The sequence below is a fragment of the Pinus tabuliformis genome, chromosome J (genome assembly GCF_031772625.1).
Source record: "Pinus tabuliformis cultivar Carrire ecotype Pingquan chromosome J, CPIR1, whole genome shotgun sequence".
NCBI lineage: Eukaryota > Viridiplantae > Streptophyta > Pinopsida > Pinales > Pinaceae > Pinus > Pinus tabuliformis.
This window is the reverse complement of record NC_142295.1, coordinates 707,978,727-708,004,866: the sequence shown is the minus strand read 5'-3', so window position 1 is coordinate 708,004,866 and position 26,140 is coordinate 707,978,727. Positions and strand designations below refer to the sequence as shown.

General features: G+C 39.1%; 1 protein-coding gene across 1 annotated transcript; it reads left to right on the top strand.

Annotated features, from left to right (window-relative positions):
• Positions 1 to 1,775: 1,775 nt before the first annotated feature.
• On the top strand, positions 1,776 to 3,552 carry GXM3 (glucuronoxylan 4-O-methyltransferase-like protein (DUF579)). Its single transcript, XM_089378356.1, has one exon. The coding sequence runs from the start codon at positions 2,123 to 2,125 to the stop codon at positions 3,113 to 3,115; it is 993 nt and encodes a 330-aa protein (XP_089234482.1). The 5' UTR covers positions 1,776 to 2,122; the 3' UTR covers positions 3,116 to 3,552.
• The last annotated feature ends 22,588 nt before the right edge of the window (positions 3,553 to 26,140 follow it).

The window sequence follows — 26,140 nt, the reverse complement described above, 5'->3', positions numbered from 1 at the left end:
CCTTGGGAATTAGCCCCCTATTAATTAAGAAAATTCCTCAATAGGAATTGCACAATCCTCACAGGCCTTCCTCTCATTGCATGCACCACCTGCACAATTTGGATGATTATATAACTGATAGTACACTGCCCTTGAACTCCAATCTCAAATGGTAACTCTGAGATCTCACATGCATGAGTTATTTATGGCTGAATTATCAGTTAACTAGTTGAACACATGAAGCAACACTCCACTGCCTGACCTCCTACTAGTTCCTCCATCAGTTGGAACTAGTTTAACTGACTTTATCTCAGTTAACCTAAATTAATTAATTACAACTCAAAATAAACTCAACTAGGGCTCCTATAAAGTAGGAGACACTCTACATGACTCAAGTTAGACCCTCAACTCGAATTAAATGAACCAACTAAGTCAAATTAACTTAGTTAATTCGTACAAGTTGTTTTGTGATGTGGAATTACAGGTTTATTCCTAATTTAATTCAAGGGAAAATTAAATCATAATTTCTTTTTGTTGCATTTTCAACAACTTGACCTATTGTGATAAAGCTAGAAGGGTAGGTTCCCCTTCATGAGTGGGAGCCCCCAAAATGTGGGTGTGTCTCCTAACATCTCGGTCCTTATTAAGTCATAAATTATTAGTATGTATGGCATGCGGGCTATTGGATATACCTTTGGGTTATAATGACTATTGACCGGTTTGACATTGAGTCTAGCTCAAATCAATCTAATGAGTTACCAATTCCATGATTAACCCAAAAAATACAACACATAATGGTAAGTATGACTTCATACATTTTCAATAATCTTATAGCCTTTCCACAAAAACATATTACGAATATCTTATATCATATAAAAAACAACATCCATATCAATACATAATGTTAAGTGTGACTTTATACATTTTCAATAACCCTATGGAAAATAATAATCACATAAACTCAAACTTAACTATCATTTCCATGAAGAGGACAAATCTGAACAAATATCCTATTCTAAATAGAAGGCAATAGATACGTTTATGCATAATAAAAACGAATATTCACATAAATTCAAACTTAATTATCCTTTCCATGAAAATGACAAATCTTAACAAATATCACATATAGAAGGTACCATCGATAACAACGCATAATGTTAGGTGAGCGACTTGTTGAATTTTCAATAACCAAGTGGATCAATTGTGCTCTAGGTATAATAATATATTTCTCCATTTTCACATTAAATTTATTTGAAAAATATACTAAGTAGTTAGTAGATCAATCAGCCTTGTGGCAAAAGAACCTGAAAGCAATTATCACAGGGTCACATGATTTGGAGCCTTCAGTTTTGTAACCTTTATAAAAGAACTTACAACGAAGATAAATCTAATGGAACATTGTCCTTTGTTTGTGTGGAATTTCATGGTCTATTACATCGAGTAACCGCTGCAATTAATCAATTCACAAAAACAATTAAAAAGTATTTTCTAATTACTATTTCGATAGTGGGAGTCACGCGCCTCATTATCAAAGTTCCACGCTAAAATTGATTTTGATTATTTTAATGATTCACGCAAACCTAAATTCATTCATAAGAGAATTTAAACATGCCGTTAAAAATAATTAAATTTCAATAAAATCAAACAATAACGCCCATTTTCATTATTTATTTAGCAAAGTCTCTTCCAACCAGAAATTATCATCACTCTTCCAACCACATACATAAAACATTGACATGAACCCTTTACCATCTGACCACCCCTTTCTTAGATATTTAGTAAAGTTTTCAGCGTTTTGGTGAAGCAAAGTTATACAAGAGGGTGGTGGGACATCTCCATCACAGTGACAGTGCTTAGCTTCCAAGGCATTTCAAACATACCAACTCCAATAATCAAAAGGGCGGTTGAAACAGCCAGTCTGCAGTTGCAAGAACTGCATAAATATCAATAAATATAATGTTTCTGACGGAGCAATAGATCAGTTACAGCCTCAATGTCATAGAGTTGGTATACAGATGTACGTATCTGAATTGAAATATTTATAGATATATCCATTGTGTATAGTTAATGTAATGTACCGATAGTGCCAGGGATTCCAACTGGTAATCAAAATTGGAGTGGGGCAGCAGGAGGAGGAAGCAACATGGGATATCTCCAGTCCACAGTCCGGCACAGCAGAGGAAGGCAATCAATCGGCCTGAAGCTGATAATCGGCGGTTTATTCGTAATCTTTATCCTAATCCTGGTTATGCGAAGCACCTCTGACCCCGTCACCAGCATACCAGTGAGCCACGATGTCATAGCCGAAGGTCAGCGGATCGAATCCCATGAAGCCCCCTGCCGCGGCTCAGACTCCGACTCCGACTCCGATTCCGCACCCTCGTCCTGCACAAAACTTCCGTCGGCCGTGGCTGAGGCTTTGATACACTACGCCACATCGAACATAACCCCGCAACAAACCCCCCGGGAGCTGAGCATCACTGCGCGTGTGCTGGATGCCAGGAGCCCCTGCAACTTCCTGGTCTTCGGCCTCGGCTACGACAGTCTTTTCTGGGCCACGCTCAACTATGGCGGCCGCACTGTTTTTCTCGAGGAAGACGAGGACTGGATTGCGCAGATCGCAAGGAAGCACCCGGACCTGAAAGCCTACCATGTCCAGTACTCCACCGCAGTCACGCAGGCTGACGACCTCCTCGCCTACGCGCGCTCTGGAGAATGCCGGCCCTCGGGGCAGAGTCTCGAACTGGAGACCTCGGCGTGCAAGCTCGCCCTCAGAAACCTGCCGCCCGAGGTTTACAGCACCGAATGGGACGCCATCATGATCGATGCGCCCCGGGGTTATTTCCCGGAAGCCCCCGGTCGTATGACGGCCATCTACAGCGCGGGCGTCATGGCGCGAAACAGGAAGAAAGAGGGGAACACGGATATCTTTGTGCATGACGTGGATCGGCCGGTGGAAGAGAAGTATTCAAAGGCATTCCTGTGCGAGAACAATTTAGTGGAATTCGAAGGCCGCCTCTGGCATTTCAGCGTTCCGCCCAATGAGGGTTCGAAAGAGGACGAGTTCTGTTCAGGTGACCGTGGTGGACCGCGAGATCAGAAGTATATCAAGAATGCGATTACCGGAAGCGCTTGATGGCGGTGCTTTTGGCAGTCGAGATAAATCTTCTTAATTGCTGTTCAATTTTCTTTAGGTAAGGTTTGACGAAGGGTTTTGACATCTTCTCTGTATCAACGAGAGCGATTTGCAGAGATTCGAACTCTGCCTTATTCTCTCTTTTTCGTATTTTCCCTTTTTCTATTTAAAAAAAATAAGATTCGAGTCTATTTGAGGAATTTAATCAAACTGCTGTTAGAAGAATAGAAGCCTCCTGTGAATGCTCAGGAGACCGAGTGGGGATATTGTGGCCGCTTTTGAAATTTGTATGTACTTGTTTACTCCTTAACGCCCATTCAAACTTTTTTCTACCTGCTCATATTTGAAAATGGGCAAGTCAGGCTATCAGACATAGTTTTACTATTTTTAATTTAATTTAGATAAAATATAAGGTTGCATCAGAGCCATTACTGTCAGCATTTTGTTGGAGAATTTTCTGTAGGATAAGCTTTTGGTATTGGATTTCTTCTTTACTTCATATCACATAAACGAATGATTCTTAATCTAACTACATTACTCAGGTCTTAAATTACATTGAATCTGTCGGGTCTTAAATTACATTGAATCTGTCAGATGGATGAAGCCAAACTTAATCTAATTACATTACTCACGTCTTAAATTACATTGAATCTGGATGAAGCCAAAAGATTTTATATTTTTAGTGTAAGTCAATATTACCCATGTTAAGATAGATTTAAATTATATAATAATAATAATATTATTATTATTTTCAACCACACATCTCCTCCACATCTCCTCCTCTCTGCCCCCTGCTAAAAATAAGGACCAAAATTTTTTGAAGCCATGATTTAATATAGGTTATATAATGAGGTTGCCTCATCTTACCAAATCTTTCTAAAAAAGAGTCTGTTTACAACACAAACCTTTGTAAGAAAGAAGTTTGTTTACAACACAAACCTTTCTAAGAGAGAAGTATGTTTACAACACATCATCAAATTTAAATTTTTGTTTACAACACGCCTTCAATTATGTGCTTCTGAGTACGGATAGTTATGTTGTTTACAAAACATCAAATTTAGAATTTTGTTTACACCAATGAAATTTTAGACTTTTTACATGTGTGTCATTCTAATAGTTTTCACATAGATTTATCTCTTAAAAAATATATGGGAGAAGGAACAAAAAAATATAGGGTTTACACCACGCTTTTATTATTAGATATTTAATTTTCTACATAATTACATGGAGTTATCTCTTAAAAAATATATATATGGGAGAAGGAACAAAAAAATATAGGGTATTAGATATTTAATTTTCTACATAATTACATGGAGTTATCTCTTAAAAAATATATGGGAGAAGGAACAAAAAAATATAGGGTTTACACCACGCTTTTATTATTAGATATTTAATTTTCTACATAATTACATAGATTTATCTCTTAAAAAATATATGGGAGAAGAACAAAAAAAAATATAAGGTTTACACCACGCTTTTATTATTAGATATTTAATTTTCTACATAATTACATAGATTTATCTCTTAAAAAATATATGGGAGAAGGAACAAAAAAATATAAAAATATAGGGTTTACACCACGCTTTTATTATTAGATATTTAATTTTTTACATAATTACAAAGTAGTGAGGATAATTATTTCTGGGTGTTATTAGCCAATGCAGGCTGATTTATGTTGCCTGGAATGATTTGCTAGTGGTCCCTAAGGGGCAGGGCTTCACTCCTGCCATATACCTTTGAGTCTTGGGCTTTTAACATGTTTCCTTACATCCGAAGAATACAAGTTCTTAACCAAACAAAAACAATTTTAAGATTTACTCCAGACCTAATCTAATTTCAAACTTTTAAAATTATTTATATTCTATATTTTCCCCAATTTCAAACTTTTAAAAATATTTATATTCCATATTTTATCGAACATAAATATCCTTGGATGGGTTGATTGAAGTGGTTTGATTTCAATTTTCCCCATGGGTTGCTCTGCTATTCGAATTCTTCTACCTCATTAGTATTTTATTCTGTAACCCATATCAATTTGCTTCTGAGTTCCACCCTTTATAGTGGACAGTTAAAACTTGAATTCACTCTTCCGAATCTGGACTTTGTAAAAACTGAACCATGATTCCTACTTCGGCATGCAATCACCAACAATCCTGTGGGAAGAATCACATCAAATGGTAGTTTGGAAAGATGAAGAATCACATCAAATGGTAGTTTGGAAAGATAAATAATTCTGCATAATTCCATGTCATTAGTGCAAGAGTCCAACTTGAATCACTATTTATTTGAAGAGACGCTGATAGTCTTTCTTCCTGTCAGCCCAACCAATGGGTCACAAGATCCTTCGTATATTTGGATTCATCATTTATGACCATTTTTTTTTCCATCTGCAAAAATCTTTATATTCCCAGGAATAGAATATAAATATGGACTGTCTAATGGACTCAAAACTTTGTTCTCTGCAGCAGCAAACATATTCATTTTAACTTTTCCAGCAGAGGCTATTCAATCAATCTCCACATTTACTACCCTGTGCCGGTCATTTCATGCCTTCTCCAGAGGCATACTTTCTAATCAACACATGAATTTTTGAAACAGACTTCAGACTTTATTTAGATATAGAATATAAATATGGACTGTCTAATGGACTCAAAACTTTGTTCTCTTCAGCAGCAAACATTTTCATTTTAACTTTTCCAATAGAGGCTATTCAATCAATCTCCACATTTACTACCCTGTGCCGGTCATTTCATGCCTTCTCCAGAGGCATACTTTCTAATCAAAACATGAATTTTTGAAACAGACTTTAGAATATATTGGAATTTAAAGAATATATTGGAATTTGATAAACAAGAATAAAGTCAATAATTAAACTCACCTCTATTTATCAAATTCCAAAATATATTCTAGAACTTGATAAATAAAATCTAAGTCAAATAAAATTAAAACTAAGTCAAACAAGGGAAGCTGCGAGGCAGCGAGTCCCTGCATCAAGTTGAGCCTGAAAACTAGTTACTTGTAATTACAAACCTTCGGTTCATGGTTTAGGCAGTGGTTATTATGGATAGAGGTTGGCAGTCTGGAGCCGAGCCCACCGCAAAGGCTATGATTCGTTATTATGCTTAAATAAGAGACAGAGAAGCACTTTTTATGCAGAAGGAAGGTCTTGATTCATACATTGGTTCATGAGGCACGAAACTATAATCTCTATGCCTTAGACCGAACGAAACTATAATCTCTATGCCTTAGACCGAACTGTTTGCTTCTGCTGTAGACTGTAGTATTGAGACCGAACTTGGTAGTATTGAGACCGAACCTGTATCTTTACTAGTCACCGTAACTGTGATCCAAATCAGAGAGATCCGTAATGATACATAGTCTTACCTACCTTATACAGATCAGTAGATCCAGCCACAGATATATCTGTTACATTGACTTCATGAAGATTGGAGATAAGACTCCCCTTCAAAATGCTGCAAACTTTTCTGCAATGATAATGTTAGTCTTTTAATAGACTCAATCAGTCATCAAAATTACGTAAACTATAATCTCTATGCCTTAGACCGAACTGTGTGCTTCTGCTGTAGACTGTAGTATTGAAATTGCTAATAATCCTGCAAACTAATGTTAAGTAATGTTAACATTAATCTATGAAATCGTTTGACTGGTCAGCAATAATAAACACCGCAAACGAAGATAGCTTATGCTCTGGCCTCTCCCGCCTCGGGAAGAGGCCAAATAAGATGGCAAACTATGGGAAAGCAGAAGAATTTGGTTATCTTCGCACGGCGCAGTTGAAGACTTTGCTCTAATCATCATAATCACAGAAATAGCGCTTCAAACTAATGCTAAATCAACTAAATTCGATTACTATAGTCCCTGGCCATTGCCAGATGGCAGGGACTAATAATGAACTAGCCTCTGCCCATCAGATACCCAAAATTCAGACTTTGCTCTAATCATCATAATCACAGAAATAGCGCTTCAAACTAATGCTAAATCAACTAAATTCGATTACTATAGTCCCTGGCCATTGCCAGATGGCAGGGACTAATAATGAACTAGCCTCTGCCCATCAGATACCCAAAATTCCTGCAATCTGCGATGCGTTTTAAAGAAGAAATTTTAGAAGTCCATGCTCTTGGTTTCCTGCCCATCATAGAACTCATAAACGAAAGGAACCCACAGACATTCCAGTGCTCTTTTGAAAGCTTCTCCACTAGCTGGTTTAATTCCTGAAGGATATGGGAGAAGGAAAACCAAGCAACTCTTGAATGAGATTGCAAATTTGAAACAGCAACAAATAGAGCTGGGCGGCATCCACTTCAGACTTACCGAGTCTATGACGACCAAGGAATCCCCTAGACCTGCAGGCAGTTGTATTCACGGGAAATTGCGAGGTGGAGAGCAAATAAAGCGCACAAAGTTCTATCCTCGGTAGTAGAACATTAACCAGGAGTATACGGATGGTTGTAGTTTATTAAGCAGGAGTATATGGATGGTTATAGTTTATTGATTCGAGAGGTTTATTTTAGGGTTTATGGGATAGTTATGGTTATTGAGTTTAGAAGTTTATTCTACAGTCTAGTATGATGTGTAAGGATGTCTGTTCGTCATCAAAACTGAAATTTTGTTCGTATATAATTAAAAAAACATTTTAAAAAACTATACAAAGCATTGAAAAAATATGAACTCATAAAAAAAATTACAATTAAAAAAATTAATTCCCCTAACTTTATATTACATCCATATTTAAAATAAATTTATTTTAATTCTCATATTTAAAATAAATTTATATTAATTCTCCTAACTTTATATTTGATCCATATTTAAAATAAATTTATATTAGTAAACAGAGCAACCCAACTCCACATTTGAGAAATAACCTTAACTGGACCTATAAAAGAAAAAGGTCCTCACAGTACAGAGCTGGCATTAGCGGCACCCTTGCATTCTTCCTTTTTAGAACGCACTTAAATCACCTATATATATATATGAATTTGTTATCAATCACTCAGCGTAGCAACACTGAACCCCATCCAGGGTGATGGGATCGCTGTGACTGCTGGTAAATAAATCAATACATTTAATCCATAAAATCAAATATTAAAAATTATGGTGGAAACATACTCTCCTTGGACATAATTTAGATTTTTGCCAGCTTAGTGTACATCTAGATGATGACTTTTCAGTTAGACTTCAGCATAATTAACTTGCATTGTACCATTAAAACGTTGATACCAAGGTTATTCAAAGTATCTGCAAATAACAGGTTGGGATCCACCTTCAGCGCTACGAGAATAGGTATAATTCTCGTTGGTATAGTTCTCGTTGTTTTCAATCACTTCCATTACCAAGGGTTTTCCGAAAAAGGGCACATTGCTGTAAGCAGCGGCTAAGCCGGACATTACTGTAGGAAATGGATCACGGGACACAGTTAGAACTAACACGATCTGTGGTATTTTAGGGAGGCTCAATCTTTAAGGCACACTTGCTCAAAAGAATACAAAGAATAAGTCATGCAAAATATCATTTAATGGCTTCCCAGGTTGGTTGGAATTTATTGAGTAATGTGGAATGACCTTCAAATGATATCTGTATGCAAATAAGATGCTTAGTTATATTTAATAAGTGAAATTGGTTCTGGAATATGAGAGTATTCTTGCGGACTCCGTTTGTAGTTTGCAAAATTATATTATATGTTGATAAATTTTTTTATAAGATATTTTAAAAAATTTACTTCATTTAAAAATTTATAAAATATTCAAATAATTTATTATATAAGTTGAATGATTTTATTGTTTCATAAATATAAATTTTTAATTATTTAAATAATTTATTATATAAGTTTCAGAATAATTTTATTATTTAATAATTTATGAGTTTTTTACTAAATTATTTTAATTAAATGTTAATAAAGTGAAGAGCAAGTTTTAAAAAATATTTTTTATAAAACAACAATTTAGTCTAACTAAAACTGCTATAAACATTATTTTCAAAATAAATTATCATGTCAAATTTTTTTTCCTCTTAGGAAAAAATCGTAATTTTCACTGATATAGAAAAATTACATATTGTAGATGCAGTTGCATATGCTATATGGTGAGGCCTTTGCCTATCAAAAATAGAATGTATCAAAAATAGATCTTTGATTCTCCACGCAGGGAGAAACTTGATTTGTTGTGCTTTTTAAGTGATAAAAAAAAGACTCCAGGCATGGGGTATTGTTCTTTGTCATATATATACATCTAGAGTATTGAACTATACAATGTTATGATCAATTAAGCAAAATAAACATGTAAAAAAAGGCCCCTTAGAGCCAGATTATGCTGTGTGGTCCATATAAGGGCGATGCTAATATTGGTATTGTTTGCCATCCCTCTGCTCCTGTATCATCCATATACCACGAGGTCGGTTCGTAGCTTCCTTGGATAACTGATCGGCAAGCTGGTTGCCTTCCCTGTAGATATGGCAACAGAGAAAATGATCAAAGTCAGCAATGAGTCTGTGAGCATCCTCCAAAATAGGTCTAAGAGAAAAAGCATGATCGTTTGCTGAGTTGTTTATCCAATTGATAACATTCTTGGAGTTCCCAAAAGTTTGTATTTTTCTGCACTGTTTCTCCATTGCAAAGTGTAGGAGATGTCTTAGGGTGATCAACTCGGAGTAGTTATTGGTGCCCCTTCCCAGTCCCATTTGTATTTAAGTAGTGTGTGGCAGAGAGGTATAGTCTGGCATCCCCCCCACAACCTACATCATGTGCAGATCCATCGAAAAACGCCTAGGGGTATTCTCGGTGGGTGACCTCGAGGACAATGTTCCTAGAGGTAGGGGCCACCTCGTCCTCAGGTATGGAGATGTAGGTGGCCTGTATTCGGGCAGAGATGGAGGGCTAATGAGGTAGGGTATTATGGAAGATGTGTTGGTTTCGTGCAATCCAAATTGCCCAACAGAGGAGGAGGGGAAGGTTCCTGGCCTTAATCGGAGCAACATTACTCCACCATGATGTCCACGCATCCAAGACAGAGGTACCCTACCACTGACATTGTATATTGAAGGATTAGAGGGTGGTGTTCCAGAGACCCACTGTGATCGGATAGGTAAGGAAGAGGTGGTCAATAGTTTTGGTGTTGTTCTTACAAACGCAGCACCATGTTGGACCATGATGTGCTCTTTTGTTGAGGTTGCCCCCCGTCGGGGGCCTTGTTCTTGAGAGTTGTCCACATGAATAGTATCATCCTAGGGGGTGCCTTAAGTTTCCACAGATGTTTATGCCATTGTTCAACAATTGGTGGTTGATGGGCAACAATGATACAGAGGTATCCTTCCTTCGGGGAGTATCTTCCATTTTTTGTGAGGGCCCATATGATCTCATCTTCCCCCTTTGTGATCCTGATATGCGATTCAAATAAAGCAGCAATGTATTCCCCCCAATGTTGATGCCAGATCTGTGGGAGGTGAAAACAATGAGCTGTCTTCCATGCTTGATGAAGTATGGTGGAGTGCTCTGGATCTGCTATCTAATTAATATAAATGATACCTGCATTGTTGAGTAGTTGCATCAATTCCCGTGGGAGCTTGTGTGAATTGCCGCTGCCAATCTAGGGATCTAGTCCAATGCGCTCCCCTATGCCAACCTGTATTCTCCAAGTGATCCCATCTCGGATGAGGGGCAGAGAGTTTATTACTGCTTTCCATATAATAGAAATCCCTGTCTTATTCCAGTTGGGGCGACAGATCCAGTCCATCATGCTATAGGGAGATATATATTTCGAGTATGCCACCCTTGTCCATAAGCTACGTGTAGTGACCAGTTGCCACCCTAGCTTGGCAGCCAGTGTAGAAGATAAATCATCCAGTCTTTTGATTCCCCATCCCCCCCATTTCTTAAGTAGAGCAAGTCCCATCTGGCCCAGGAAAATATTCTACCGGATTGATTGCCCTTCCAGAGAAATCTGCAATAGAGATTTTGTATTCGAGAAAGTATGCCCCTAGGGATCCAGGCTAAGGACATACAGTATACTGGTGTGGCTTCCAGTACTGATTTAATAAGAACCAGCCGGCCCGCTCTGGAGAGGTACTTGTGGTGCTAGATGTTAAGGCTCTTCTCTAGCTTAGAAATTAACCATGTCCAATCTGCAATCTTGTAACCAAGGGGTTTTAGCCTGTAACCCAAGTACTTAAGACCATCATCCAATTGCAACAGAGTAAATGGGAATATGTGGAGGGCGAAATGTATTTTGTGAGGTGTGCATCCTGAAACCATTAAGGTGGACTTATGACAATTGATTTCCATACCTGTAGCAGTGTGAAATAATGTCATGATATTCTGAAGATCAGTCAAATCCCCTATACCCCCATCAAGGAATATCAACACATCATCTACAAAGAGGAGGTGGGTCAGTGTACAATTGTCCGTAATCCTGATGCTCTGTAGCCTTCCCAGTCTGTGATCTTCCAAGATGAGTCTGCTAAGGCCCTCCATAATGAGTAGAAATAATAGAGGGGAGAGAGGGCATCCCTGCTTGAGACCTCTTTCTAAGTGAAAGAAAGGGGATGCCGATCCATTGATAAGGACACTAAAATTAATATTTGTGATGCAACACATGATCCATTGTATAAACTCAATGGGGAAACCAAGATGAGTTAATAGCATTCTGATGTATAAGCAGCTAGCACGATCAAAAGCTTTTGAGAGATCTACCTTGAGAATCATACCTTTCAGCTTCTTCGTCTATACAGAATGCAACACTTTTGTGTCATACCAACAACGTCATGGATCTGACGGTCCTGAAGGAAGGCAAATTGTTCAGAGGAGATATGTGAGGATAGAATGGGATGGAGGCGGTTGGCAATGATCTTATAGATACAATTGTAGAGGGAGATGGGACGGAAGTCTTCAAAAGAGGATGGGTTATCAGATGAGCACAATAAATGTTGTGTTGAAAGCTTCATACATCTGCCTTGAAATTCTATAGTCTTCGATGACCTTGAGAAGGTCTTCTCCAAGAAGTTCGAAGAAAGCCATGTAAAACTCGAGTGACCAGCCATTTGGTTCTGGTCTCTTGTCTTTCTTGAAGCATTTCAGAGTGGCTTCGAGCTCCCCCATAGTGACTTCTTTGTTGAGGTCCAAGGCATCCTCCTGGTCCACAAACTGGGGAAACAGTTGCGCTACTCGGATGATTTCAGCCAATGATGCATTGGGGGGGCCTCTATAGAGCTGCTTGAAGTGAGCTGTGCGAAGGGAGGCTAAGTGCTGAAAGGTGTTTACTCTGTTGCTTAACTCATTATTCAAGTGCCAAATGGTGTTGATTGCTTTTCGTCCATTGGTATATTTATGATAGAATTTTGTGTTATCATCACCTTCAAGTAGCCAAATGGCTTTGCTTCGCAACCTCCATGTTTCCTCTTTATCTTTCAGTATTTTGCTTCCTTGTGCTACTAAGGTTGTGAGCCTCTCCTTTTTTTCAGGTGTTGTGTATCCTCTTCCATGTTCATCCTCCAGCGCTGCAATCTCATCTTCAACATTCCTCAGGGTTTGTTCATTTGCCAATCTCTTGTTGTATGCCCATCTTTTTGATAATCTCTTAAGCTCACTTAGATTATGGGCAAATCCTTCTGCAATATTCCCTCCTACAACAAGCAGGTGTGACTTCCAATAATCAGTTACCAACTTAATGTAGTCAACATATTTTAACCATGTGGAGTTGAACTTATATGGTGCTTTAGGTTTATTCATACCTCCTCTGACTTCAAGGTAAATCGGCGAGTGGTCTGATAGACCCCCGGAGCCTACCCACTGCTTATAGTTGAACCCTATACCCAGCAGTCACTCTTTGATGAGAAAGCGATCTAATCTTCTGGCCAACCTATCCTCCCCAATCCTTCTGTTCCTCTAGTTCGGTTGTAATTTAGCAGAAGGGATATCGATAAGGCTATGGTCCTCCAGCTTATTTCCAAAGAAATCAGATAGCGGATCAATCTGAGCGTGATGACCCCATGATTCTGAATATCCAATAGATAAATTAAGGTCTCCTCCAAGAATAAGGTTCTCTACTTGAAGTAGATTGGAACGTAACAGATGCTCCCAATAAGCACCTAGATTTTGGCATGGACCATATATATTGATGAGTCTGATGTATGTACCAAGATCAGATGAGTAAATATCAGCCCCAAGATGTCCAGTACCTCCCCAAATGTTACCTAGCTTAATTATCCTGGAGTTGAAACCCATTGCAACGCCTTTGGATCGTCCATTGACATCCAAGGCATGAAATATCCATTCAGGGAGCATGGATTCAATGAGGTGAGAGATGGATTCGGCTAACCCCAGTGTTTCTTGAAGGAAAATGACATCTACTAGTTCAGTACTTAGAAGCCTCTGAAATGCTAGTTTTTTCTCAGGATTAGCTAACCCTCGAAAATTTAAAGAGAGTATCTTCATGAAGGAGATGGCCCCAGGGTGTTCTATGCTCTAAGAACCTGGTCTATGGCAAGCTGACGACTTGAGACAACCTCCTCCCCGCTTGCTGTTTGGCTTTGGAGAGTGAGGAGGGGCGACCCCGAGGAGGTTTCAGAGGGATGCGGGGGTACAATTCCAATGGCAATCGTATTAGGAGGCTGTGTTCGAGATAGAGATCTGAGTGGGTAACTGTAAGAGTGAGACCCTTGCTCAGAGTCAATGGGTAGGGCAGTGGAGTTTGTTTCCGGGAAGGATGGGGGTGTACATGAGAAGGTGGGGGGAGGGCGCTGTATTGTGCAGGCCAGGGAGCTAGGAGTCGAGTCGGAAGTAACAGTACCAAATTGATCAATGGAGGATGAAGTGAATAAACATGACGGTGAAGTGAAAATCAAAGAACATGGAGTAGAGAGAGGCATACCCAAAGATAGCGCAGCCGCCCTAGTCCTGGTCAAAGGAGGAGAGGGAGGCCAAATGGGTGCATTGTTGCGCTTCTTTGGATTCTCCTTGCCCGTCTTTGTCGTTGCTGTTTGAGTGTTGATGCGTTGCTCGTGTTCCTTGGTAGCTTTGGGTGGAATTGTCTTCCCTTGGTCCGCTGCTTTAGCTGTCCCATTCAGAGGGCAATCCTTGAATAAATGACCCACCTTGTGGCACCTCCTACACCTGAAGGGAACCCCTTCATAATCATGGATCTGTATTCAGGAGTAATGTTTCTAGAGCAGAGTAATTTTCTCTTGTAGTCCTTCCCTAGTATCGAGATGAACCAGTATCCTTGCATATGCCATGATGCCCGTAGATAGGTATGATTTATCATGCTCCAGATAGGTACCAAATGCATTCCCGATGCACCTAAATATGTCCTCCAACCAAAAGTGTAGGGGCAGGCCTGGTAATCTGACCCATAGGGGTCCTGCGCCCAATTTCTCTCTCTCAGGGTCGAATAAAGGGTTCCATCTTTTGAGGAGCACATGGGCTTGTTCAATGTGCCAGATACTAGATAGTACCCAGGTGGTATGTTCGGCGATTTGCAAAACGCAACGCAAACCAACCCCACACGAAGGTTTGAAGAAAAGGTAGCTCTGCGATGTGCTGTCCCCAAATCTCCGTTGTCCATTACATGAGCCTAGCCGTGGAGTAGTTCCTCCCTCTAACCCTACCCACCAAGACCCTATTTGCAGTGTCCATGGCTTCACCCCACTATATATCCTCCCCCAATTGTAGAGTAATGTCCTATGTCCTAGCCTTGAAACAATTCCCCCTTTTCCCAGGCTCGTGGTTCTTGTCGTGAGCGTCCGCTGAAGGATCGCCCTGGTGGGGGTTTTGAATATTTGGTCCAAACCCTCTAGGGTTTGCTTCCAGAACTGGAGGCGAGCGCGTAAAACAGCCAGAAGTGGGAGCCGTTGTATGCGGAGGGAGAGGGGTTTGCTGAGGTTGTACCAAGGGTCCTTCTATGGGAACGGATGAAGGGAAATGTGAATTAGCAGGTGGAGGGTGAGGTGGATAGCCCAAGGGGTCAATGGTGTGGTCAGACCCTATGCACCTAGCCAGAAATTGTAGGGTTGCCAGCGACCGGGGGGGGAGGCGGGGGAGTAGAGGATTCCGACCATGTGAGGGGGTCTTCAGGCAGGGAAACGAATGGGCAGGAGGGACCTGATAGCGATGGCAGGGGTACAAGGACATTCAACAGGTCACTAATATGAGGGGACAACCCTTCCAAGCTCGGGGGAGGCATCTTCCAGATGGAGACATCAGCAAAAGGGTCGTCAGAGTAATCTACCTGATCAAATTCCATGCCTAATTGTCCGAAACAGACGTGCTAGCTGCCCCCAGATGCTGCCAACCACTGTCTTCGTAATTGCATTGACTATATATAGAACAGAGCCCGGCAGAGATCACGGTCGTATAGAGGTAAAAGGGGCCAGGAGGTATGACGGGCGCAGAGGGATGAATGATGACAGGGAGAGCAAAGTTGATTCTTGTGAGGGTGGATAGGGGCGGTCAGTATGTAGGGTCTGCAGAGTACCAAACCTTAACCTGAAGCCCTAACCCGTATCAGGCGCTGATTGTCGAGTCCTCTGTAACTCCATCTCCACAATTCCTCTTCTCCTTTCATGTCAAAATTGTGTATAAATTTGTATGTTTTTCATGAAGTACACAAGCTATATCATTAAACAATATGGAAGATCTTCATAATCTACCAATATTTAGTGGGCATTATGTGTGTCTTAAAGGACTCAATTATGAACAAAATTATGGACTTTGTTCTTTTAAAGTTTTATGTTTTGGATACAATAATGACCTATTTCATTGAGTAACATGGATTTTTGGTTTTTCAAAGAGTTACAAAAGGTGCTCAACAATGATTCACATTTGTCCTTATGTAGAGATATTCAACTTTTTCGAGGAAAGAGGTCACACCCAAGACATGTTTGATAGTCGTTGATTAAGGTGCAGAGCATTGAAGAATAATGAGAATGTAGAATCCATTAGTTAACATTTTGTCACATTTGCCCAAGCAAACAAAATTAAAAGCATACACATGAAACATAATAATGTGGTTATCATTAAGATATGTCATAACAAGATACAAATGAGCAAAACATGATTAAATAAGATTGTATTAATTGTAAAAATGATCACATCTCACAGTAAGAGCATAATGTACATTGACAATGTGTAGAACAAACAATAACTATGAGTAACTAGCATAATGAATTCAATTCTCTTCCATCTTACATAAGAAGAAACATACATATAGCCAAATGAGGCAATTACAAAAAATTTCAAAACATACTAAAATCTAATCATTGTAACCAACTCGTACAAAAGAGGTTATGCACCTTTAAGAAAATGCATAGAGGGTTTTTGTGACTGACCACAAAGGCTCCACATACTCAAGGTTCTATGACTCTTAGTCCTCTGTAGATTTGTCTTCTACTAGTTACCGCTCTACATCAATACATAGACAACCTAGGGCCTTACCAATAGTATGTCCACTCTTTCCAACTCATCCTCAAGTTGGTTGTTACACCTTACTCCTCAAAACTAGTGGGAGATCTAGTGATGGTATAGTTGAGAAAAGAAATATTTCTTGTGGAGACTTACAATAAACTAAAGATGAAAAAGATAGGACGATGCAGAATTGTGAGGAATTTTTCAACTAATGCTTATGAAATTGAATTGCCAGAAGGGATTGGAATATCACATATCTTCAATGTTGTAGATTTGTATCCATACAAGGAGACAGAGTCAAAGCTATAGAACGAACCTGCAGGAGATGAAGTTCAAACTTTAAATTTGGAAGAACAAATTCCAAAGACAGTTAAGAAAGAGGTGGAAGCTGTTTTGGAGAAAAAAGTATCCAAAAGAACCAGAGGATGGGTTTATTTTCAGTATCTAGTCAAATGGAAGGGACATCCAGTAGAGGATGCTAGTTGGATAACAACAACAGAATTACAGAAGTATGGAGTAAATCCTGAAAGTTTGATGAAGGATTCTTTTCTTCCCTGGGAGTCTGATGCAGAAGCATCCGGAGTTAGCTAGCGATGTGATTGTATGTTCACATGTTGTGGCTAACAAGAGATGAATTCATTAACCTGAGTGGTCAAAAATCAGTTTTAATAGAGAGGGTTGGATCTCTCGAATTAATCTTTATCTCAATTATTTTAATAATTGGATTACTGAATTATTTTTAGAATAGGAGATAATTTGTTAGTATAGATATGTATCAGAGCTTGAGAATACGGATTTAATGGTCGAGTTGATAAAAATAGAGATTGAGTTGTCAATGCAGTTAGGATAGGATTTGATTCATAAAAGAGGAAAGAATGCAATGAAAAAGAGATTAGATGATCGAGAACAGAGTCAGTAAGAGAGAGTTTGAGTGAGAGATAGGGTTTGAGATTGAAACAGAGGTCAGAAAAACTGTTGCAATCGAGCCGAGAGGGCCAAGACTCTATAATTTCCATTTTTTTGAATCATTGATTGAAGTGTGGTGTGGACACTGTTAGTGGCAGTCTTTGCAGCCTTCCTCCAGTGATCAAACATGCTCTTACAAAGTGATTTTAAGGTGTCAAGGTCAGATTTCATCATTTCAGTGAGTCTTCAAGCAAAAATTGGTCATTAGGTATTAGGTCTAGGGTTTGTTTTCACTCATTTCAAAGTTGTCCAAATGTCGGTCCATGCCATCATTTAGCTAAGTATACTATCATTCAGAGGTTTTCATCATCATGTCAGGTTCCAATGGGTCATTTCACACCTTTTTCATGCTTCAGTTGTGCCTAGGTAGGGTTCATTTCTCTCTCCTAGGGTTTTGAAGGTAATTTCTCTTGGATGGTCAAATCATCAACAAAACTTGTATCCTGATTTTCATACACCTTCCCCTATCCTTAGTGTACCTTATTAAACACTTCCCATCATTGGTATCCCTCAAATTCCTCATTTTCGCACAAACCCTAGTTTCTTGCTACAACTTGACAATTTTCTAGGTTAGGCTTGTTTTGCCCTTTTTGACCCCTTCCCCTCACTCAATATTTGAAATTCCACTTTCTCCTACTTCCTAACTTCCCTCCCTACTTCCAAAAATTTTCTCAAGAATTTAGAAGCCCCTTATCCCCTTCATTTCACTTCATTTCGACAAATCCCCTATTCCACACATAGGGATAGGTTTTACTCCAATGATGTTTTTGAGCAAGAAAAGATGAATTTGGGAAACCTGAGAGAGGGTTTCGTCCAAAATAGGCTAAGGAAGAAAAATATCCTTCACTTTTTACACAAGTGTCATGGCTTTAGAGAAATGTCAAAAATACAGTTGCCTCAGGAGAATTGATGCAACTCTGAAGTGACCTTGGGAAAATCAAGATTTATCCTAGCTTGGTTGGCCAAACGACTTGTTTGATGAGTCAAATGATAAATAGACACAAAGATATTTCCAATGAGCTATCATGAGCTCAATTTTAAGTTGCGTAAGACCTTCAAACATTGATTGCAACAGCACTCTGCCTTGAGGCAGCCTCATTTTGTACATTTTGACCAGTCTTGGGAGATTTGATTTTTGACAAGGAAAATGAATTCCAAATTGAAAAATTCAAGTTGGGTTGGAAATTATACTCAATAAGATTTCCAATGAGCTATCTCGCACCCAATTTGGACACCGGGAAGGCCTCCAAAAGGCTCCTGCAAAAAGGTACTACGCATTGAGATGGCGCGGCGCATTGGGCAACATTCTGCAGTGTAATTTTATAACTGGCGCTACGCATTGAAATGGTGTGACGCATTGGGCTAAAAAGCCTGAAATCCATTCAAATCTTCCTCCAAAGACTCTCAAATTGCTAAATTCTTCATTTCCCAAGTAAGTTAACATCCCTCCATGACCAATGAATGAATTTCTCTTGGTGTTTATGGTGATTTAATGAGAAAAAATCAAAACCCCACCTCTTTGCATTTCTTGCCAAAAACAGTTGCATAGGGTTTGCAAATTGTATTTCTTGATGCTAATTCTAATCCTAGCCATGTCACTCCCTCACTCCTTCATTCCCTCAATCATTTTCTCCCTCTCTTTACATTCTCATCTACCCATTCCACATTTCCCATATCCCTAATCAACTAACCCTAGATCCCTAATACCACTATCCCAAACCCTAGTCAAATATCCCCAAAACTGTAATTGCCATCCCAAACCCTAAATATCATCCCCTAACCCTTTCATTCCCTAAAACCCTACAGCTAGCATCAAATCCTCCCCTCATTAGTCCCACTCATCCATGGAGCTAAAAAACATGAAGGCAAAACCGGCAAGCTGCCAAAAGGAGGAAAGTCAAGCTCACAACACTTGAACAAAAAATCAATGCTGATCATGAATCTTGGTTGGAGAGGGAAAATATCCATTTGGAGAAGATTCTGGAGAAAGCCATCAACGAGCAAAATATGTTGAGAAACATGACATACCACTACTTGTCAAGAAATATGGTGTGCAACGCAAGAATCAGGAATTTGAAAGCTAAGTTGAAGAAAGAATCAAGGAGGCGGAAAGAGAAAGATAGACTTCAGATATTGGTTGAGGCTTCCTTGGCCCAACACAGCACTTAATTGAGGACAATCAGCCCAAATTTCAAAAAATTTGGGACGCTTTTTGCAATTTTGGAATTTTTGCCTTAAAAAACAGGCTTTTCTGCCCAATGCGCCACGCCACTTGGCGCTCGCTTTTGATGGGGACATCCTTTTGAGGAAAACATAGAATTTTTAGATTTTTCATGGAAAAATATGCATGCTCACAAATGGCCAAGAAATTTTGACAAGTTTTGAGCTTCCAAAAAGGTCAAAAACACCTAAAAAATGACCTTTCTGCCCCTTTTTGGACACACAGGAAGCAGTATTGGGAGAACTCAGTTTTGGAGGGGCAAATGGAGGAAAAATTAAAACATTCCACTTGTTTTGGAAAGTAGACAGGTAACCTTTCCAAAAAACCCACTTGGAGCAAATTTGGACATTGGGAAGGCCTCCAAAATCAGCTGCAAAAAGGCGTTATGCATAGGGAAATCAGCGCGGCGCATTGGAGGAATTTTGCTCATTTTTGGCCAAAAACTCTATTTTTCGCCTAGTTTTTTCATAGTTTGACTTTTCTCCTTCTAATTTTCAAACTCATGATGTAATTTAATGTGACATGATGGATTTTGATGTAATTATGCTAAATTTTCACTCATAGAGGTAGATTCATCCATCAAAAGGTAGTTTGCAACTGAATGAATCAGTTTCCTAGTTTTTAGAGGCAAGTTGTTCCACTGCCTACTTTTTAGTTCTCAGTTTAGATTTTGTTGGAACAACTCCTAATATTATGAGCTTGACCCCTAGAGGCCAGGATGAGTTTTTGGTTGCCTATATATTGTAATTTTTCAATCATTAGCATGGTTGGACTTTTGGGAAAGCTTCGAGCTTATTGTATACTCATTTCAGCAGTTTGGCTAAGGAATAGACCAGTGGTTTGCAACACTTTATGGGATTCATGTGGCATCTTTCTTTGGTATTGTGTTTTCTTCTGTAATTGTAAGTCTACATGTGTTTTATGTATGTCATCATATCTCTTTGTTTCATCTTAACTAAATCAAACAAGGATAAAAGGTAGAATACATTAAAAGTGCAGTGCTCTACCTAGGGTTTGTTTAGTTATCTATGTTTTCAGCTGTTTGAAGGGGATCCTTGAGTTTTTCATGCCCTCTCCAACTCCTCACCTGTCCAAAATCTCTCCATCTCACTCAATTTTAAGTACCAAATCATTTTCCTACCTTGCCCCATAGAGATCTCTGCAAAATTGAGCCTCATTCCCTGGACCCAAATCTGCCTTTCACATTTGAGCCAACAAAACATCATCAAATTCAATCAAACACCTATGTACACATAACTAGCCTAAAATTAGTCATTGCATCAGTCATCTCAAGCTTTATGGGCCATATTTTCTGAGATTGACAAGGAGAGAGCCCTCCCCCGACCTGGTAGGGCTAGCTACCAGGTTAAGCGTGGTTTGATGTTACCCTAGATCCTACCTTTCTCAGCCTGAGGTAGATCTAGGCCCTAACAGACGCACTATTCTGGTGCACAAATTCATTTGTAGTTGTGTATCGACATTCTGGACCCTAGTTGGGTATTTTTCTTTGTTTAAACACTTTATTTATAAATCACAGTCAATTAGTATTAAGAGTTAATATTGAGCTTAAGCGCTAAATCTTTCCTTAAGCGTCTTTCTCAAAAGTATGAATTAAGCACGTGGGTAGTATTCGGAAAGTGGTAAGCAGTATCTCGCATGGACAAAATATAGTAAATGGTATTTCTCAATTTCACGCTATTAACCTTAGCAGGCAACACGTAGCATAAAAAAACTACTTTTCTTGTGCGCCCTCGACCTGATATCGGTTGTGCAAGAATATGCACGAGATTTTGTGACACCCATTCGATTGGATGGGTCACATCGGCGGTGGAGATCATCTAGGTTAGTTGGTGAGTGGACGACATGATACCCATTGGATATTGAGAAGTGAGATTAATGGCGTGGATTGAAGCGCTTGATACAAGGATAAGTCAAAGAGGGACCGACATTGATTGGTCAGATAAGCGGGACCCTCAGGAGAAATCCACGTACAAAATCTGTTAGTGTGCAGCTGATTGGTTACAAAGTTAACCAGTAGTCTAATTCCAGACTACCACCCTATTTCATCAACCTCCTACGTCAACGAAGCAGACATCCATGGGGCCACAAAAGAAACAGAAGTCTGACTGAGCAGTCGGGGTGACCCATTTAGTCCTCACTAGGGGGGTCTTAGATGAAATCAGTAGTGTGGTTCATGACACAACCACAGAACTTTGGAGCAACTTCAAGGAATAGTACCAGTAGGCTCTGGGAAAGGTTCAGCAAGAACTACATGAGTTGCAGGTCTAAACAGGTAGAGTACAGGTGAGCGTCCGATAGGTGAGCGGGGTGCAAGCAAGCTTGCATCAAGTGAGCGTGTTTGTTCTAGATACAGACAAGACTTTGGAACTCTGTGTCATTTAGTTACCAGATGGATCCCTATGCTTTGAGATAGAAGAGGCCACCATCCAGCTATTGCAGATCAAGAATATGGGCCTCAATCGCACTCCCTATCTAGAACCTACATGAGCTTCACTAGTGGGTAACCGATGAGTTGAGAATTAGGGAGTCATGTGTTCTGTTGGTTATCGGTGAAGTGAAAACAAAAAACCATCAGATATTTGAAGAGAAGGCATAGGTGCTAAAGGAGAAGGAGGAAATTGTCGCGTGAAGCCATCGATTAGAAGTAGCCATTACAAAGGATTGCAATGAGCTGCCAGAAATTAACATTTCAGTTGAAGTAGCTACCATGGATAAGATCCAAAAGTTGGCCACGATAGTAAAAAATTCTAAGGATGAAATCAGATAAGTCCGGTTTGAACTGCGGTTACAGATTTTAGAGTTGCAATTGAAATTGCAGCCTACGACACTTCCAGAGGTTCGAGAGCAGCGTAGAGCTGCTATCAAAGAGGGAATGTCCACTTTAGAAGATGGAGTCAAGGGCTACACTACATTGTTTGAGAAGGCCATGGAGTTATGGACTTCACTGTAGGAGGAACCGACTTTGCAGAAGATTGGCATGGACATTAGGGAAAAAAGAGGCGATTTGATGAAATCCGATCAACTACACGAATGTTGGCACCAATACAATGGTTCATGCGGTTGCAAGAAGGCAAGCTGATACAAAATGAGATTGATGAGTTGCGCTACAAGGAAGAAATTCTCGTTGCATGAACAAAGCCATGGATGGATGAGGCCAACCAGTTGACTCTATCAGTATAGAGTAAACTTAAGGGCATGCAGTAGACTTAGAGGACCATGGGCCTCGTGGTGGAAGGACCAACTATTGAAAAATTTGTTGAGGAAGTGTAGCAAGATGCTACACAGGGAACAAATGGTCTATAAGTTTTGAAGTTGGAGTTCCATGAACTCCAGGAAAAGATCGAAGCGCCAACCTAGTGACTTGATGAAAAGTCACAAAATTGTGTTGGGGTCTTGTTGGAATAGGGTCCCCTGAGGTCAAGTTTTGGTACTTCTTTTTTGTATAATTGTAAAGTCTCCACGATTTGTGGAAGTGGAGCACGAAGGTAATAAGAGTCAAGTGGAATTTAGTCCCTTAGGTTGTTAGGAGATAAGAAGTTTTGAGACCTACCCATGGTCCACAGACCATGGTATTGTAAAAGCAAATGATATATATAGAAGGGTCATATCAAATCTAGAAGGTAACTCAATTGATAGAAGATCATTGTATGGGCAAGTGAGTGAAGGCACGAAAGTCTATTTCTGTACTTAGGCAAAGGGGAAGGCTCCTACAACTGAGTGTGAGGAGAACTTGGTAACTACGAAGGTTGTGTGTGTGGGCCCCTGTAGCTGAGGGCGTAGGGAAGAAGAGTATGTACTTGAAAGAATACATATAATGAAGACAATTTTGATGCATCAATTGTGTATCTGTGTATCTATATTTACTTCTGCATTTTCTTTATTTTCACTCTATATCTGAAATTCTATGATTGAATGCTTATCTTATGCACAAAAATAGTAGATCGGGATGATTTATTGATGTTATGAATGTTTAAAGACCTTCACGAAGGTATAGTTGTTGTTTGTGTGAATTACTGTAAATATATGTGTTGAAAGAGTTAGGATTCGCAAAGACAGAACTAAGCCCTAGAAGCTGCAGGAACCCATCACACAAATGTCTAGATGTAGAAACCTGGTTCTTTCAACCCCCAATAGTGCTTCGAGTGAGACTGCAGCCTGCGCTACGCAAGTTGTTACCGAAAGGGCCAATATTTTATGGTTTTATTGGTTGGCGCATATAACTTTGAACTTGGGTCAGGGCCCATCAAGCCAACATCTTATTTAATTTTGTAGTTTGTAATAATTTGTCTATAGATATAAGAAAAAAATTCAGCCAAAAAAATTGGAATAACAATATTGTATTATCAATCATACCACACAATATTTTAAGTCCAGTTATGATATCAATATTGCTATCATAATATAATAATTACAGTATTATAATAATATTACCCTATGATCAAAATATGGAAATAGTTCAAAAAACCAATAGTAATTTTCATAAATAGCAATTTTTTCAAGAGAAATAATCACATGCTAAACCTTATTATACAAACCCTAAGATTATGGGTTGAGATAATAAAAAAAAAAACTTACCTCATAATACATCTCACATTGCTAAGATTAAAAAATCATAAAAATTAATTAAATTAGAACTCTTTTTGTAAGGTAAACATTATATTCTTGGAATTCAAGCGTATACATAAAAATTGGTTGAAGCTTGTCCTGGTTTTCCACTGAGGAAACCAAACTAGAGATAGGATTTCAATTCTACCAGCAGTTAAATAAAATGTTGTTAATGTTTATCCAAACAGAATTAGTTTGATATATTGAAAACAAAACAAATTAAAACATGGAAATGTAAATTGAAAAGAAGACAACAAGAAACCATCATGAAGGTGTATCATGTTCAAAGTAGTCCACATGAATGGGATCCTTTTTGCTTCTTAGGGAGTAGCCTAGGTTAGGGGAGATGTGCAAATAAGTCTCTATTATCATGATCCTATGATCCATGGAACCCATATATAGCTACATCTCATCCAACATTAATAACATTTCCTCTTTAGGTTCATTATGTCAAGAAAAACTTGTCCTAAAAGCAATTTTAAATGCTAATATATGTCAAATGTGTACATGTATTGGTTGTAGTAGCCCTTAGTGTGACCAATATCCAAGAAATGATCTTACACCCCAACCAACACTTCTAAATCGATAAGATAATGATGCTCATCAATTAATTCCCAGTCCACCTGTGTAATCTCCCCTTGGACCTATTGAGGGGTGTGATCCATCCTACCATCGGTAATAAGTTATGTTATATTGAATCCAAGCCCATTGATGTGGCATGATGACCCATATAGCGATAAATATCGCCTAGCTTGAGTGGAAGAGTAGCACCGAGAAAGAGATGAAAAAGGAGAGGATACAATAGTATTGGTCATGAAAGAAAGAAGTCTAGTAGTATAAGTTGGAGGAGAGGACGACGTACTAGAACTCCTAGGAGTAGAGGTATCATGAGAAGCCCAAGGAGGAGAATGGAGTGAAACCATAGCTAAATAAGGGAGAGAGATAAAAAAAAAAAAACCTAGCCAACAAAACTTGTAAGGCAATAGAGAGTAAACAATAGAAAGGGTCGACGTCCTATAGCATAACCTACTGGATGGAACTAATCCCTTCCATGAGTAACCATAAATCCCCATGTGATGCCTCTTATAGGTTCCAATCAATTATTATCATGTGCAGGGTGGTGGCACTGTCCAAGGTGAATGCCTCCCACCTCTCAAAATTACCAATGCACCCGGGAAGGCCTGACTAAACTAAATTATTCAATAGTTGAGGACAAAATAACATTTTCCACCAAGATATGTTGGATATCCACTCAAGATCGTTCATTAAACCAGCACTGGAGTGAATTACCTCCACCATCAAAGCCTTACAACATCGTGCAAAAGAAGCTAAGAGTCATGATTGTCTTTAGGGGTGCATTGCCATGTTCACCCTATTTAATACCTAGTGGGAAGGTAGAAATGAGATTCCCCCTTCCCCCCCCCCCCTTGTCCTGCTTCAAACACCCACCCAGGGAAACTAAATCATAACTTTATTTTTTATTTATTTTATTATTATTATTATTATTTGTTGACTAGAGTAATCGGTAACTAGGCCAGTCTTGTATTTGCGTGACATTGGGTTGATTCTAACCACTACCACTATAAACTATAAGCGTGTATGTATGCCCCTTCTACACACACAGGTGAATCGAGGGGATTTTAACACTAGACCTCCTCGCACATAATACTTCATTTACACCGACATCACCATTTGAGTTTCCCTCTCGGGTCTTATTTTATATTATTATTATTATTATTATTATGTATCCCAGAGGAACCTAGCAACTCGCTTGACACGTAATTACTATTAAACATTTACA